Here is a 15105-nt window from a genome sequence, read left to right as displayed (position 1 = left end):
AAACGCAATATTCTACTAATTTTTTAAATGTACAGTTTGCAAGGCAGCAAGGAAATTACTGAGAATGTGTACTATTTCTCCCTCATTTTCGAGGAAAGCATCTTGTTGGATCTCTTGCAGTTGCTGAGGGAAAAGCATGTATTATAAGACACTGTTAAACGGCTTTAAAAAAAACTTAAGTACTACATCAACCGTATAATATTGCATAAGGAAATTATTTTAGAAGAAAAAAAGTTCCTAATCATAGCAGTCTGAGGTAGCAACAGCTTTTAAAACATCTCTGTGAACCTTTCTAAGCTTTACATTTCTAGATAATTCACATCTTTATAATATCTGTAATTTTACATTGTAAATAATGGAATTTCATAGTATTTGCACATCTCACAAAATAGACCTTCAATAAATGGCTGTCCTTATCCTTTCTGATTGTTACATACATACGTTTGAGTGCCCATATAAGCCCTCTTATCCGTCTCCTAGTTTACTTGGCCATCTCCCTGTTGTTGGATTTAGGTTATATCTTGCTTTTCGCACTGTAAAATCTGGTGGCGTGTTTTACAGTATCTTCTTTAAATTTATCCTTGAGGGGGTGGTGGTCGTTTGATAGGAATTATCTGGAATAGGATTACTGTGTCGGATGAAAGAGCAGCATGACTCGGAATGCAGTTTGTCCTGTGTATCAGCTGGGACTGTTTCTCTGTAGCCTATCCATTCATTGTTTTTATTACCTTTTCTATTTTTTTAACATCTCTATAAGGACAAAAAGACACGTCAGTATTGTTTTACTTGGAATTTAAAAATTATCGGTGTGATTGAAATTCTTTGCATAGGTTTATTACAGTTTTCAGTTTCTCTGTTAATGTCTTTTGTCCTCAGTCTTCTGGATCATGATAGTAGCGAAATAAGAATTCCACATACTAATAATGTCCTACAGACGTCAACTTTTCTTCCTCTTCTCGTTGTTGTGATTATTTTCCCCTCTTAGTCCTTTTATCTTGTTTTGTTGTTGTTTTGTTTTTTGGTTTTATCTTGGTTTCTGTCTTGGCTCTTTCCTGATAGTATGTCTTGTTGACATGAGGACATCGTTAGACCTCTCAACTGATATACATAGTGCATTTTTTGAGGCTTAACTTTGTTAGACTTTTTTAAAATATGGAGTTTTCTACATTGATGTCCCAACAAATATTGTTCCATAGGTGTGCCAAGAAGAAATCCTGATTTTAATCAATTCTTTCAGTTATTTTCATGGAGAATTGCTGGGTCATAAAGTTAAACATGTTTCTTTAAAATATCCCAGTCTTTGATATTCTAGTGTGCCTTGGGTATCCAAAAGAAAGGTATAGTTAGCATATGGTGTTTTCCAAATTTGTCATGGCCTCTTTTTTCCCCAGAATACTTCCCAGCCAGCGTCTTAGAAACAGTTTTCTGCAGATTGCAGTATGGGGAAACGCCGCTTGAATCCATTTTGTTGTTCTTTTCACGAGAAACGTTCCTTCGCTTTTAGTAATCACCTTCACGCATGTGTGGAGCTGGAGTTTCTTGATGTTTTCTGTCAGATTAGGCCTGTCTTTCTTTGTAAGAACCATTACTTAACGATGGCCAGATCTGCAGTCGGCAGGTCTGAGGTTTGTGTTGGAGAGTACACAGGAGTTCTAAACTCTACTGAACTGGGGACGTCACCAGTGGCTTATGGCTTGTCTTCCATTAGAACTTCTATCCTCAGGAGCTGGGCAGTTGAGCCACCTATAGAAAGCTTAGTGTGCGGTATACTTAAGCATAATAAGCATAATAAGCAGTGGAATAAAGCATGTCTTTTATTCGAATGTGGCAGAAAGAACACAGACTTTGGAGTTAGACTTTCCAGGGTGAAAAGCCTGGTTTTGTCATTTCCTAGGTTTTTGGCCCTGGATACTTGGTCTGACTCATTTTCTTCATCTTTAAAAAGGCATTAGTAATGCTTGTTTTACGTGATTGATAAAGTCTTTGAATGCAACATTCAAGATGAACTTTGCAAAACATTTCTTGGAAGACAGAGGATGCAAAAAAGGGACACAGAAATGACCTGGAATTAGAATCTGAGACCAAAGCCATGGTTTATCCTTTTAATTGCAGAGAGATCTTAAATGTAAGGTCCTTGCCAGCATCAGTTGCTGTTGATACCAATCATGTTACTTTAAAAAAATTAAGGTGTCTTTTCTTTAAAACAAAATCTAGGGCTTCCCTGGTGGTGCAGTGGTTGAGAGTCCGCCTGCTGATGCAGGGGACACAGGTTCGTGCCCCGGTCCGGGAAGATCCCACATGCCGCGGAGCGGCTGGGCCCGTGAGCCATGGCCGCTGAGCCTGCTCGTCCGGAGCCTGTGCTCCGCAACGGGAGAGGCCACAACAGTGAGAGGCCTGCGTACCACAAAAAAAAACACAAAAAAACAAAATCTAATATGTTAAGGCAGTTAAAGCAGTAGGATATATGGTCCCTAGTACTTGAAAATAGTTGGTTTTCAGAAAAATTAGAGCTAGAAGAAGCTGCATGTTGGTCCAGTCTTCCAAATTTACAGGTCAGAAAGCTGGGAACCTGAGAGGTCTGAGGGGTAGGAGTCAGAGTTAGCTGCCAGGTGACCCGGATCCTGCGTGGGGTCCTGCCTGTGCACTGTGAACAACTGGGTCTCCCGGTCACACACGTGCAGTCCTGGGGCAGGGCTGGGAAGCTGGCTGTACAGCTGGGGAAATGAAGTGAGTACATATGTAGTCTCTTGAAGGATTAATAGCTACCTTTTGTTGGAGATAGAAATGTAAGGGAAAAAGTCATTATGATAAGTGCTCTCACAGCACTACAGGGTGAAGAGTGATTCTTTCTCAGAGGGAAGGGGAAGGTTTAACAGAGATGACAGACTCAGTCTTAAAGGCTGAGCATGCGTTTGTAAGATGGTTAAGACGGTGAAGAAAAGGCAAGAGGCAGAAGTATTTTTGAGAAAGGAGAGAATTGTAGCTGTTGGAATTGGCATCTCCAGAGTCACAGAGGCCAGACAGGCGCTTAGTATGTTTGGACACCATGTATCTGGACTACCAGGAATGTAGAGTGAAAGGTAGGAGAGACGCAGGTTGGCATGCTGCAGAAGGGAGTCTGCGGAAGCAGTCAGGTGAGGCTCTCTGAGTCTCTAGGGCTTAGCGCACGAGAGTGACGCAGTCAGATTCATAGTTTAGAAGGGCTCCTCCGTCTTCCTGGGGCATGATCCAGTCCTGAAGTCAGGCAGGAGCCCTGGGGATGGGTTTAAGAACTGCTGCAGAGGTGGGGTTGGCAGGGTTTCCTGGCCTCTCGGGTCCAGCTGAGTGTCTTGCTGCCATCCGCCCAGGTACTGAGTGGGTGTGCAGGGGGGAGGAGGTTTTTGGAGGAAGCCTTAAATATGGGGTGTGATCCTAGAGGAAGAAGTGGGTTGAGCCACAGCGGAAAGACTTAAGAGAAGTTCTGCTTGTGAAATATGCAGCTGATTGGCTCTTGCTTCCGTTCGCAGCACATCAGCCGGAGTCGTTTTTCTGAAGTTCAGGAGAAATGGCCTCGTTCTTGTAAAACCCCAGCGGCCTCGTCTTTGACTAACCTTTGCCTTCAGAATAAAACCCAGACGCCTTTCCGTGGCCTCTGATCCCTGCGCGATCTGTCACTTTATCCTCCATGTGGCCACGGGCTTTGGCCCCCTGACCTCCCTGGTGCCTCTGAACACCAAGCCTCTCCTTTCAGAAACGTTGGTGTGCACCGCGTTGTTTCCTGTCTTTCCCCCCTTGAGGAAGAGAACTGTCCAGTCTTTGCCCAGCGGCCCCACATCTAGTGTGGACCTTGGCCTGTGGAGGAGCGCGTATCTGTGGATGGATGTGCCCCGTCTCTGGATGTTCCTCTCTGTGACTCTCACATTGCTCAGCAGGGACGAAAGTGGCCTCTCTGTGGACCACAGCCGGCTTAGAAGTACCCAGTGGAGAAGCTGTCCCTCTTTTTAAAGTGAGCTCCTGTTTGCTTGGCTGACCCCAAGGAGAAGCCCACCAGTTCTTCTCGAGGGTTTTCCTACCAGTCACCCTCAGTGGTGATCTTCAGTCACTGATGTTTTAAGGCGCACCTAGAAGCTTTCACGAGCCTGTGCGTCTCCATGTGCTGTTGTGATTAGTTACTGACCTTACACCTGTTTTCCGAGTGGGGCTGCACATGCCAGCCATCAGTGTGAGGGAGAATCACACCCAGCGTCCAGTCTGGCTCTCCGTGAAGTCCATGAAGACTGCGCTGCAGTTCCCCGGGTGCAACTGAAGCCGAGTGGAGCCCCTCTCTGTGGATTTGACTCACTGCTGCCACGCCGAGCACAGGGGTTGGTTAGCAGATGGACCCACGTGCAGTGGCTGGTGGGCAGTTCAGGTGGCACAGCCCCTGCGAGCTGCAGGATGACCTCCTCCCACTTGGCTTTTGTCCCCTCCCCTCCTTAAAGCGCAGCTTTGGGTCCTCAAGCAAAGTGCTGATTTCAGTTGCTCTTGGGCTTCCTCACAGAGAACCCCTAGATCGGGAAGGGAAGTTGTTTTTGAAGTTGTTTGTCTCATGGCCTGATTAGCGAATCCTTGGCTGATTTTGTCTTTTAAAGGTGCCTCCATCCTCTGCACCCCACTGTGTCAGGTCGGCAGGTTGGTGAGCGCGATGCTTACGAATACCAGGTTGAGGGTCAGGAAGACCTGGGCTTGAGTCTTGGCTCTGTCTCTGACCAGCTGCAGGATCCAGGGCGACCCTGAGCTTCAGTCTCCTTCTCTGTAAGATACGGGTAACAGTAACATCCTTATAGGTCACTGCGAGGATTAAATAAGGTAATCTGTATGAAACACGTTTCTGTTATTTTTATCCTCCTCCCATCATCATCAATGTGAGGGCAAAGGGAGGTGAGAATGGGCCAGTATACGGCTCTAAGGACAGTTAGAGGGGAAGGAGGAGAGAAGGGAACACTGTCTGTGCCGGTATCTGGTGAGGAGGGCATGGGTGTCACAGGATGGCTCACTTGAGCAGGTCCCATGGAGCCAGTAAGAAGTGATACAAGGTCTCCCTGGCCTCGGCCCGAGCTCTTAACAGAGGCGTCCACTTCTCGACGTGGCGCCTGGCTCCATGGCCAGGCCCTGCTGCTTCCAGGGCCGGGATGCACAGCAGAGGCAAAGGCTAACAAGGGGTGGTTGAATGCTGGGATGTCAGTGACCCCGTGGGACTGGGGGGCCCCTGTAGGAGCAGTGCCAGACCGTGTGGGACCAGCAAGGACTCTAGCCGTTAGCGATGGAGCTTCACAGAGAGAAGCAAGACTGGGCTTGGTTACAAAATGTGTGAGGTGGCTGTGCTTTGTGATGGCCGGTTTGGCTTTAAGGGTCTTAAAGGGGACCGGCCCGTTCCACTTGCCCGGTCCACACTGCTCGTCCCGACATCAGTGCAAGAATCGGAATGGTTTAGCAAAAAGTCTTGAATATGGCAGTGAGGGATTGTAGGGAACGCTTAAGCGTTGAAAATAAATAATTCATGAGAAATAAACAGCATTCTGTGAGTTCCAGTGCTGTCCTTTACACCTTTAATTCTAGATGCCTTCAACATAGAGGCAGATTCATTTGACTCGCATTTATTGAGCCACCACTCTGGGCCTAGCATCGTCCATGCTCTCAAGATGTGTACACATCTAAGGGGTAACTTATGCCTACACAGGGAAGGGGACTTTTATGAGTCACAGTTTTATGCAGTATCTTTTCTTTGGCTTGGAAAGTTGGTAGGTTGGTGGTGGTTTCTTGCATGGAATAGGTCCTTAGAATCATTCAGGAAGTATTGCTGAAAGTGGTACATTGAATCTTTGCTGCAGATCTGAACTGTGAAGTGACTTACCAAGTGGGGCCCAAACCCTGAGTAGTTAGCACCTGCAGATCTTTGCTGCCTGTGGGTCAAATTCCCCCTCATGCAGCCATTCAGCTACAGGGAGCTACAGGGGGAGCTACAGGTAGAGTAGAGGACATTGAAAGCTTCTGATTGATATCAGAGAATATAGGAAGAATCTGAATCTTAAGGACACTTTTAATAGTCTAAAATAGCACAGATAAAGAGCTTAAAACCTGTTTCTGTGGATGACCTGTCAACTTTCCATTTTTTGGTTGCATTATGCAAATCAGATTTTATTTTAGGTTGATCATTTCCCCTTGCTGTTTCAACTGTTAATCTTGAAACTAACAAACAATAACCTCTTTGCTTCTTCCTTTCATACGAGCTGCTGTTGCCATGTCCTGCTTCCTGCTTGCAGGTATTCTGTGCTGCTGCTGACGTTGTAGAGCTTACACACAGGATGCTTCTCAGTGCCCCATACTTCCATTCCTCAGATGAATAGGGGCTGTGCTTCCAGCATTTGAGCTGAACGCTGGAAAAGAGAGAGAGAGAGAGAGAGAAAGAGCACACACAGCAGGCCAGGCCCCTCTAGATCTGGGGAAGAGTTTTGAGAAGAGGATTTCAGCAGAAACGTTAGCAGTTGCAGAAGCTCTCAGGCGGATGCCAGCTTGTGGGTGCAGAAAGACTGCGGCTGTGGCTTAGATATGAGGAGTGGAGAGTGTGGCAACAGAGGTCAGAGGGCTGGATCACATAGGGCCTGGCTGGCAGTAATGAGGACCTGGGTTTTATTCTAAGAACAGTGGATTCTTGTTCATCCTTCCGTGTGTGTGTGTGTGTGTGTGCGCGCGCGCGCGCGCGTGTGGGTGTGTGTTCATTCAGTTCTTACTTAGCATCTTCTGTGTGAAGAAAGAAACAAACGTATTATCCTTGGAGAACTTTTGGTTGACTGAGTAGGGGAAGAGACACAGGTACTAAACCCCTAAAATACAAGGTAAAGAGTGGAATGATTTGGGAAGTGTGGCTAAAAACCCCAGGGTAGCAAGGATTAATATTTTTTGAACAACTTCCTTCATCAATCTTACCAAAAGCAGTACCAGGCTTCCCACGGATCCCAGTGAAGGGTTTTGTTGTTGTCGTTTTGCTGTAGCAGGTAGAAGTGGGGGACACGCAGCTGGGGAAGCAAAGGCACATGCAGTATGGATTTTCACACTTAGGCCAGTGCCTGGCCCAGAGTAGGGTCCACTACGTGCCAGGCACAGATAATGGATGAATAAGTGAGCAAATGTTATAAAAACCCAAGTTTGATCCTCAGAACAGAAACTCACTTGCATGGACTGCCTGAACCCTCCTCTTTTTTGAGGAAATAGCAAGGTCACTCTCCCTTCTGGCTCCTTTATTCACAGTGCCCTTCGTTACCCCTAGGGTCACTCTCTGGGCTCGTAACCTGATCCCCGTCACAGTCATACACATAGATTCTAGTGTGGGTCTTGTGATGGGTAACTAACGTATTGATTTGGCTGTCAGGCCGCTCGAGAGCTTGTATCGCTGTTTCGTCCTCAGCGAGTTTATGAGAATGTTAATTAGGCATCGCTCTCCTCTCGGAAAGGTAGAGGGATTGCTCAACAAGCTGGAGGCTGAAGCAGTCAGGCTGTGAACCCGAATTAGGCCAATGTAGTCTTCCCTTGGCTGCCCTATTACAGGAATTACACAGAGGAAGAGCATTCGCTTTGTGGTGATTATGGGACAAATGCTTCTGTTGAAGTGCATTTTTGAAATTACCTCTCTGAATATGACTATTAAAATAATAAAAATGGAAGCACTCCTTTTTCTCCCCCAAGTAAGTAAAAATTCTTTTCATCGAAGAAATCACTTTGCTCGTAGGAGCGCTTGGTTCAGAGATGCTTTGCTGTCACCGCTCCGAATGTTTCAGGAATCTCTGTGTTGGAAGCGCCTTCAGAGGCGAGGGTAATGATGCTGGCAGGTTTTGAGCACCTGCTCTGTGCGAGGCTTTGTGCCAGCCACATCCAGGTGCATAATCTACTTAATGCTCAGCATCCCTGGAAGGTGGGAGGTGTCTACCCGGCCATGTCTGTAAGAAATTCTATGCTATTCTTTTATTGTTATCCACTGTTTCCTTTCTCTGTAGGTATACTCATAAGATTTAGCGCCAAAGACTCGTGCTTATTTTCAAAAATCACATCTACCTAAAATAAGACACATTTTTCCCATTTGAGTATATTGAAAAGAAGGTGCCTAGCCTTAGAAAGTAATTCTGAAATAGAAAATCTGAATATTAACAGCCGTATTGCCACTGCTCATTTAACGTAGGTGTACTATATTCTAATAAAATTTTTTTAAGGAAGTTGCCAGAATAACTAAGGTACAAAACTAACTTAAAATGTGTAAGTTCTGTCTGTCTTGTTAAACCATTACTCGTGGTACTGTGTGGTCATATGCCTCATACATGTGTCACACACACATTTATTTAACACATACGTTTAAACTTTGGCTGTTCAGCACAATCAGGGGAGGAATTACGGAGGGCCGTGGTTTCTGACTTCAGGACTTTATTCAGCCATCTGCAAGACAAGGCTTGCATTGCATCCTTTCCTATTTGGGGAGCTGAGAATACTGAGAATTCATTTCTTCATCGTTTGTTACTTCATTTCATAAACGTTTTTTGAACATCTGCCATCTGCCAAGCACTGGGAACGGGAATTCAGCCATGAACAGGTTCTGCAGGGCCCCTGTCTCCATAGAGCTTTCATTCTTCCAGTGGAGGGAGATAAATACCATTATGGTAAACAGGTCATGAACAGGATCATCTCGGGGTGTGTAGTGCTCTGGGATATCTAGTGTGAGGTATATGAGAGAGTGACTGGGAAGCAGGAGGGTGTGCTGCTTTAGGTTGACCATAAAAGGCCTTTCGGAGGAAGGGGCTTTTATTCTGAGGCCTGGGTAAGAAGAAAGAGCCTATCATCTGAAGAGGTTAGGGACGAGCGTTCCAGGCAGAGGGATCAGCTAGTGCAGATGCCCTGTGCTTGACACAGGCGTGGCTGGATGCATGTGCATCTCTGAGAACATGTGTTGTTTGCACTCCGCTGTGACCCAGGGATGCTGCTCGGCCTGGAGTGGGACGAAAGGTTCCACGTCCTACCCTGAACGGCTTCTGATTCTTAAGGAGTTTTTGCATTCTTATGTCCGGTTTGTATAATCTTTCTGAATCCTCTGGTGGCCAGCTTCTGTTGGTGCGGTTTCTCCAGCAATCTCTCTCTAATTTGCAGTACCCTGTGTCTTCTCTGTGTATTCAGACGCCCAAGCTTGTTAGGACTGTGCATGAAACAAAAGTAATGTGTCTCCATATAAAGATAGGAAGTGCTTTTCTAGATTAACGGCCCTGCTCTTTAGTAATGCAGAGAAGGGGGAGTTGCCGTGTTGCAAAGTTCTAGGTGGGGGAGGTGTTCGACTGTTAGAGATGAGCATATTCTCCTGTCGTGGTTCATTCATCCTCCTTCCCCTCCGTCTCTCCTCTCACAAACGCATCCGCTTTTGAGTTGTTCACCTTCAGATGCATGCTTAGAAACGCAGGCACATATTTTAACAACTTTTAACGGGTTGAGAGGTAGGATAATTTTGTAGCCCATGCATCCGCCACTTTTCTCTTAGCTTTGTGTAGTTTCACATATAGGACATTTCAAAAGATGTCACTGCAGGTGTTGCTTGTCTGGCTGTCGAGAGAATGGCGCTCTGTAGCCTATTTAGACATGTTCTTTCTGGAGGGAGCGTTGTTTGATTGAAGGACAGTGTTCCCTGGCTCTCTTAAACACAGAGTTCTTAAAACTGCTTTTTACTCAGCTGCTTTTTGCCCATGGCCAAATAGTAGAGTGTAAAAAGAGAAGTGTCACACGGACATAATGGTGGCTGTAGCTGTCTAATGTGGATGTCATTAATAACCTTTAGAAGTAAGTACCTGAACCTTACATCCTATTAGTTCTATAGACAGGTTGGTAAAAATTCAACATATATTTCTGAGACTTTCCCTCCTGCAAAAAGGAAGCAGATAACTGGTCTCATAAAATGTTACGGCTGAAATCTTTTCCAGCCCTTTGCTCATTTGGAGTCGTTAACGCTAAATGTGCGTGGACATTAAAGCCCACTCATTAATTTCTCTACCAGTAGTGGAATCATCCTTCAGTGGTCATCACTCCCCAAAGCTGAGCTGATAGGTTATTTTCTTCCAGAAGGAGATCCTTTTTCCTTTCTCGAAAATTATTAAAAAATCGTAAGATCTAGGAGAAACATGAGCGTGCCTTCTGCGATGGATTTTTAGGTGGCTTGTTTGGAAAAGCATAAGCTGGTTCTTCTCTTACCTGATGTGTGACAACTGGCAGGTTGTTTCACTTCCCTAAAGCCCAGGGGTTTTCATCAGAAAAAAAGATGGCAGAAATATGTATATAAAAAATAAATGGTGGCTGTTACTAGAATTATTTTTTAAAAATATCCTTACCACAAAAGCGGTTCAGCAAAGGATAAACCCTTTGAATCCCATCTCTTAAAATGAGTGCCTATTTGCACTTATTTGCATTACTGTCTTTCCCTCCCAGTCTCCTAGCAACCTAAATGTCTTGTAGTTTCTTAACACAGATTTGCCTCTGAAAACTCGTGGATATTGCCTTCTTAAGATGAGACTGCTTTTAGTTTCAGTTCTTCACAGATACCATTGGAATACAGAACTGGGTAGTGATTTGGAGGTGGAGTTTTACTGTGAAGAACTGGGTTCAAATTCCTACTCTGTCACCTGGGCAGGTTACACTTTCTAAGCCTCTGTTTCCTCATCTATAAAATGAATCCAGTAATAGTACTTATTTCATAGGGTTTTTGTAAGAATTAAGTGAAATAATCTATGTAGATCTCAGCACCTTTATGACTAAGCATTTATTAAAATGTTAGTTATCTTCCTTCTGTCCTCTGATGTACAGACCTCAGATCTTTGAAATTACTCAAACTTTGTCTCTTCCTCTGGAGCTGTGTCATAAAACATTGTGTCCTTAAATGTGATATGCAGTATCACTGGCATTAGATGAGGTGATTTGAGGTAGTGAACAGACGAGCATTTTATGTAGAGGCACATAGTCATTTTTAGGGTATCTTCTATTAATGTTGAGTGAGCCAGCTCTTTAGAGTGTATTTAAATTTATTTAAAAGATGTGAAATGAATTTAAAGAAAAATGTTAATTAAAAAGAAGTGCAGATAGGACGTGGCTGTGAAAAAAGTTGTGGAAGTGGAAAGTGAGTGATGGGCAAGGTAGAAATAGCGTTAACCCACAGTCTGCAAAACGCTGGTTTTTATCCCAGCATCCCATTAGATTTGGGATTCGGGAGACATTAGTGTAAAATGTGATTTTAGCACTTTCTGGCTTTGTGACTTTGAGCAAGTTAGTAAATATTTCCCTCCCTCCCTCCCTCCTTTCCTACAGATATTTATTGAAGGCCTATCACATTTCCTTAGCTGAAAAATATAGATGCTACTTCACAGGATTTTCGTAAAGATGTAACTCAAAGAGATAAGATATCTATTTGGTACATCTTCTCTACAAGCTTATGCCTGGTGTAGTAAGTGCTCAGTAAACTTTAGTTCTTGTGTCACTTAGGACTTGTGGTTGCAAGTGATAGAATCCCAACTTCAACTAGCTTCTGACAAAAGGAATTTATTGTCTCACGTACGTACTCAGTCTACAGGAAGGTTGGCAGTGATATAGACTTGGGGACAGCTGGGAGCAAGGACTCAGTTGCCACCAGCACCCCTTCCACCTCTTGTTTCTGGTGCTTCGTCTCTGTTAACATCATCCTGTCTGGCCAGATTCTTCCACACAGCTAGAAACAGAACCCCTGGTGGCCCCCAGGCTCGCATCATCGGAAAGGGGCTGCATGTTATGATCCCGGTTCCCAAGCTCAGAAATCCTAGGCAGGACTGAGCCCAGCATGGGCCCTGCTCACCTGGCCAGTCATGGGTGCTCAGAGAGCAGGAGCCAAAGGAAAGGGGCAGCACCCAGTGAACCCCATGTTTAGAGTGGCAGGAAAGCCCATTTTGCAGAAGGGGAATAACAGATGCCTGCTGCCATCACCTTGCCCCCTGCAGCTCCCCCCGTACCCTGCAGAGAGCAAGTACTTACCCTCCGTGGGCTTCCATTCGCTCACCTGAAGTCTTGAGGTTTAGATGATGTAAAGGCTGTGAGTGCACATTGAATGTTTTTAAACTTTATTATACAAGTTTATTTTTATTGCTGCTATTGCTCCTGCCCTCCAAATCTTGACCCACCCTCCAGGGGTTCCCAGACTGTGAATGGACCGTAGACCTTGGGAAAGCAGAGAGGGGCTTGAATTTATTCTAAGAAGTTAGGTCAGCGTGCGATGAGTATGTCTACATTGACTTGTTTTTGAAGTGTAATACACACATACAAAAGGGTACATATCCTAAGTGTGTGGTTTGATGGATTTTCACAAACGAAACCCAGTTGTGTATCCAGCACCTGGGTCAAGAATCAGGAGTGACAGTCCCCCAGAAACAGCCCCCTCACCCCTGCCTTGTAGATCACTGGAGATGTGTTGATTCATCACCTAAGAAGTCATGTACAAGCATTACCTGCATCATGGTAGCATTTCTCATGTTGTGCTTTTTTAATAAACAGAATGTTTTAAATACACGCGGCATTATGTCATTAAAAAAATTTTTTTTTTTTAACTAAAAGGAATCCTCAAGTTTAAAAGCTTGAGAAGCTCTTCGGGGTCACTCTTGCTTATCACACTCCCTTAAATGCTTTCTTTCTGGCTGAAATTACCATTAGGTGATAAGATGTGTTTTGTTCCCTGGGAAGGTGTCATCCATGTCATATGTTGGCCTTTCTCCCTTCCCAGGTTGTAAACTCTCCGAGTGAAAGAATCAGATCTTAGGTATCTTATATTTTCTTTCCTGTGCGTAGCTTAGCACGGTTACCGACTGACTACCAGCTTATCCATTTCACCCAATGTTGAGCTTGTGGAATGACCGTATTTATCCCCAAAATATAACTACTCAAATCCTGGGCGCACTTCGTGTCTCTGAAGGGGTTCATTGTTGATAAATATACCAGTTCGCTGTTGCTGCAGTGCTCAGCACAACAAATGCAGTTATGAATGAGATTTTCTTTTTCTTTAGTTCCTTTTTTTTTTTTAACTTACCAAGTTTTCCAACATCTTTTCCCCCCCCATTTTTCTCTTCTAGGCTCTAGACCAAGATAGAACAGCCTTACAGAAAGTTAAGAAGTCTGTAAAAGCAATATATAATTCCGGTCAAGGTAAGTACTTACTAACACAGATAACACCAATTACGTGTATTGTCTGCAGTTTTTTGTTATTTGTTAGATGCTAAGTTTCTGGAAGACTTGATACAAAAGGAAAAACAAGTAAGTCAAAGAAATCCAGTTTTTCTCTTTTTTTCTGTCTCTCCTGTCAGTCCAAACCTGTTACTGCTTCCCAAGTAAAAAGAAGGAAAAACATTAGTTGCAGTGGGTTTTATTACACAGTGAAAAACTTCAGTAGAGTTATAGGTAATTTTGCCACAAGTGACATATGTCAAATTCTCTTTGTGTGGTTGGTCTGACTGTATTTAGGTGGCCTCAGTTAAACACATGAGGATCTTTTCCATCGGAAGTGTACCTGTACACATTTGAAAATCCGTATTGGTGACAGGCGTGGGGTGAAAGTTAGGGGACACATGAGGATGAGGCTAAAGGGAGAGACCTAGACAGACCTGCCAACTCGAGTCTTTGCATCTGGCTCAGGGCAGGCCAGGTAACCTGTGTCACCAAATGTTTTAGCTTTGGTCAGAGACTTTGTCGTCTTGGAGAGAAAAGTATGTTGTCAGTGGATAAGAAGAAATAAACCGAATTAAGATAAACAGTAGGTAACCACAAGAAATGGTAGGTTCCAGCGCCCCAGGGAGGGAGAGGCCTGCAAACATAAAATGAGTTTCAAGGTCTCTGACTCACATCTTTTGTTATTGGTACTGCAATACCAGCTCGCTTTCCCAGAGGCCGGGTCTCTAAGAGATCAGTTGTCTGTAACAGAACACCTGGGAAGGGAAGGCAGTGGGGTACAATGGAAAGGGCATGCTCTGAGGTTGTATGCTTGTGGGTTTGCACCCTTTCTCTCCCTCTAACCAGCAGCGTGACCTTGAGCTGGTTACTTCACTTTTTTGAACCTCCATCTTCTCTCTAAAACGGGGATCGGATATTACTCAGCCATAAAAAGAAATGAAATTGAGTTATTTGTAGTGAGGTGGATGGACCTAGAGTCTGTCATACAGAGTGAAGTAAGTCAGAAAGAGAAAAACAAATACCGTATGCTAACACATATATATGGAATCTAAGAAAAAAAAAAAGGTCATGAAGAACCTAGGGGTAAGATGGGAATCTTTATTCAGACCTACTAGAGAATGGACTTGAGGATACGGGGAGGGGAAAGGGTAAGCCGTGACAAAGTGAGAGAGTGGCATGGACATATACACACTACCAAACGTAAGGTAGATAGCTAGTGGGAAGCGGCTGCATAGCACAAGGAGACCAGCTCGGTGCTTTGTGACCACCTAGAGGGGTGGGATAGGGAGGGTGGGGGGGAGACGCAAGAGGGAGGAGATATGGGGATACTTTTGTTATAAAGCAGAAACTAACACACCATTGTAAAGCAATTATACTCCAATAAAGATGTTAAAATAAATAAATAAATAAAAAGTAAAACGGGGATCGTGAGATTCCAGGGTTGTTGAAGGGATTTAAGTCGCTAATATCTGTAAACGTTTTACCACCCATGGCAGTTCAGTAAATGCAGTACATTAATATGTTTTATATTTTATTTACATTTATACTCACTCCTGTGATAAAATCATAGGGTATTTCCTGGTCCTCCTCCTCTTGTCAGAGCTGGGAATCAGTTGTCTCTTGTCTTCATTAAAGCCCCAGGCTTAGGGCACTCTGTAATCCTAGTTAACACATTTTGTACCCTGGTTCCTGGAGACGTGTCTCTAATTTCTTTATATCCAATAAAACACTAACTTCTAATCAAGGTAGGTAAATGATATTTGTCTGGTTATGTAGTGACCAAACGGTGCTTTAAGTCTTGGCCTAGATTATACACCTAACTTACAACCTATGTCTTAGCTTCCTTCTAATGAACTCCGATGAGGTGGTAGCCCTTAACAGGGGACG

The 15105-nt window shown here is 44.2% G+C and overlaps 1 protein-coding gene across 10 annotated transcripts in view; it reads left to right on the top strand.

Annotated features, from left to right (window-relative positions):
* ASAP1 (ArfGAP with SH3 domain, ankyrin repeat and PH domain 1) overlaps positions 1 to 15105 on the top strand; it is a 340108-nt gene that overhangs the window by 176616 nt on the left and 148387 nt on the right. For all 10 annotated transcript variants that reach the window (XR_007472790.1, XM_049700766.1, XM_049700768.1 and 7 more), the window contains one exon: positions 13125 to 13197. Coding sequence is in view for 9 of the 10 variants with exons in the window: in XM_049700766.1 (XP_049556723.1) it covers positions 13125 to 13197 (73 nt within the window). In the remaining variant the exon portion in view is untranslated. The remainder of the gene's footprint in view (positions 1 to 13124; positions 13198 to 15105) is intronic.

Source organism: Orcinus orca, chromosome 17 (genome assembly GCF_937001465.1).
Source record: "Orcinus orca chromosome 17, mOrcOrc1.1, whole genome shotgun sequence".
NCBI lineage: Eukaryota > Metazoa > Chordata > Mammalia > Artiodactyla > Delphinidae > Orcinus > Orcinus orca.
Note: the sequence above shows the minus strand (reverse complement) of the source record. Positions and strands in the feature narration are given on the sequence as shown.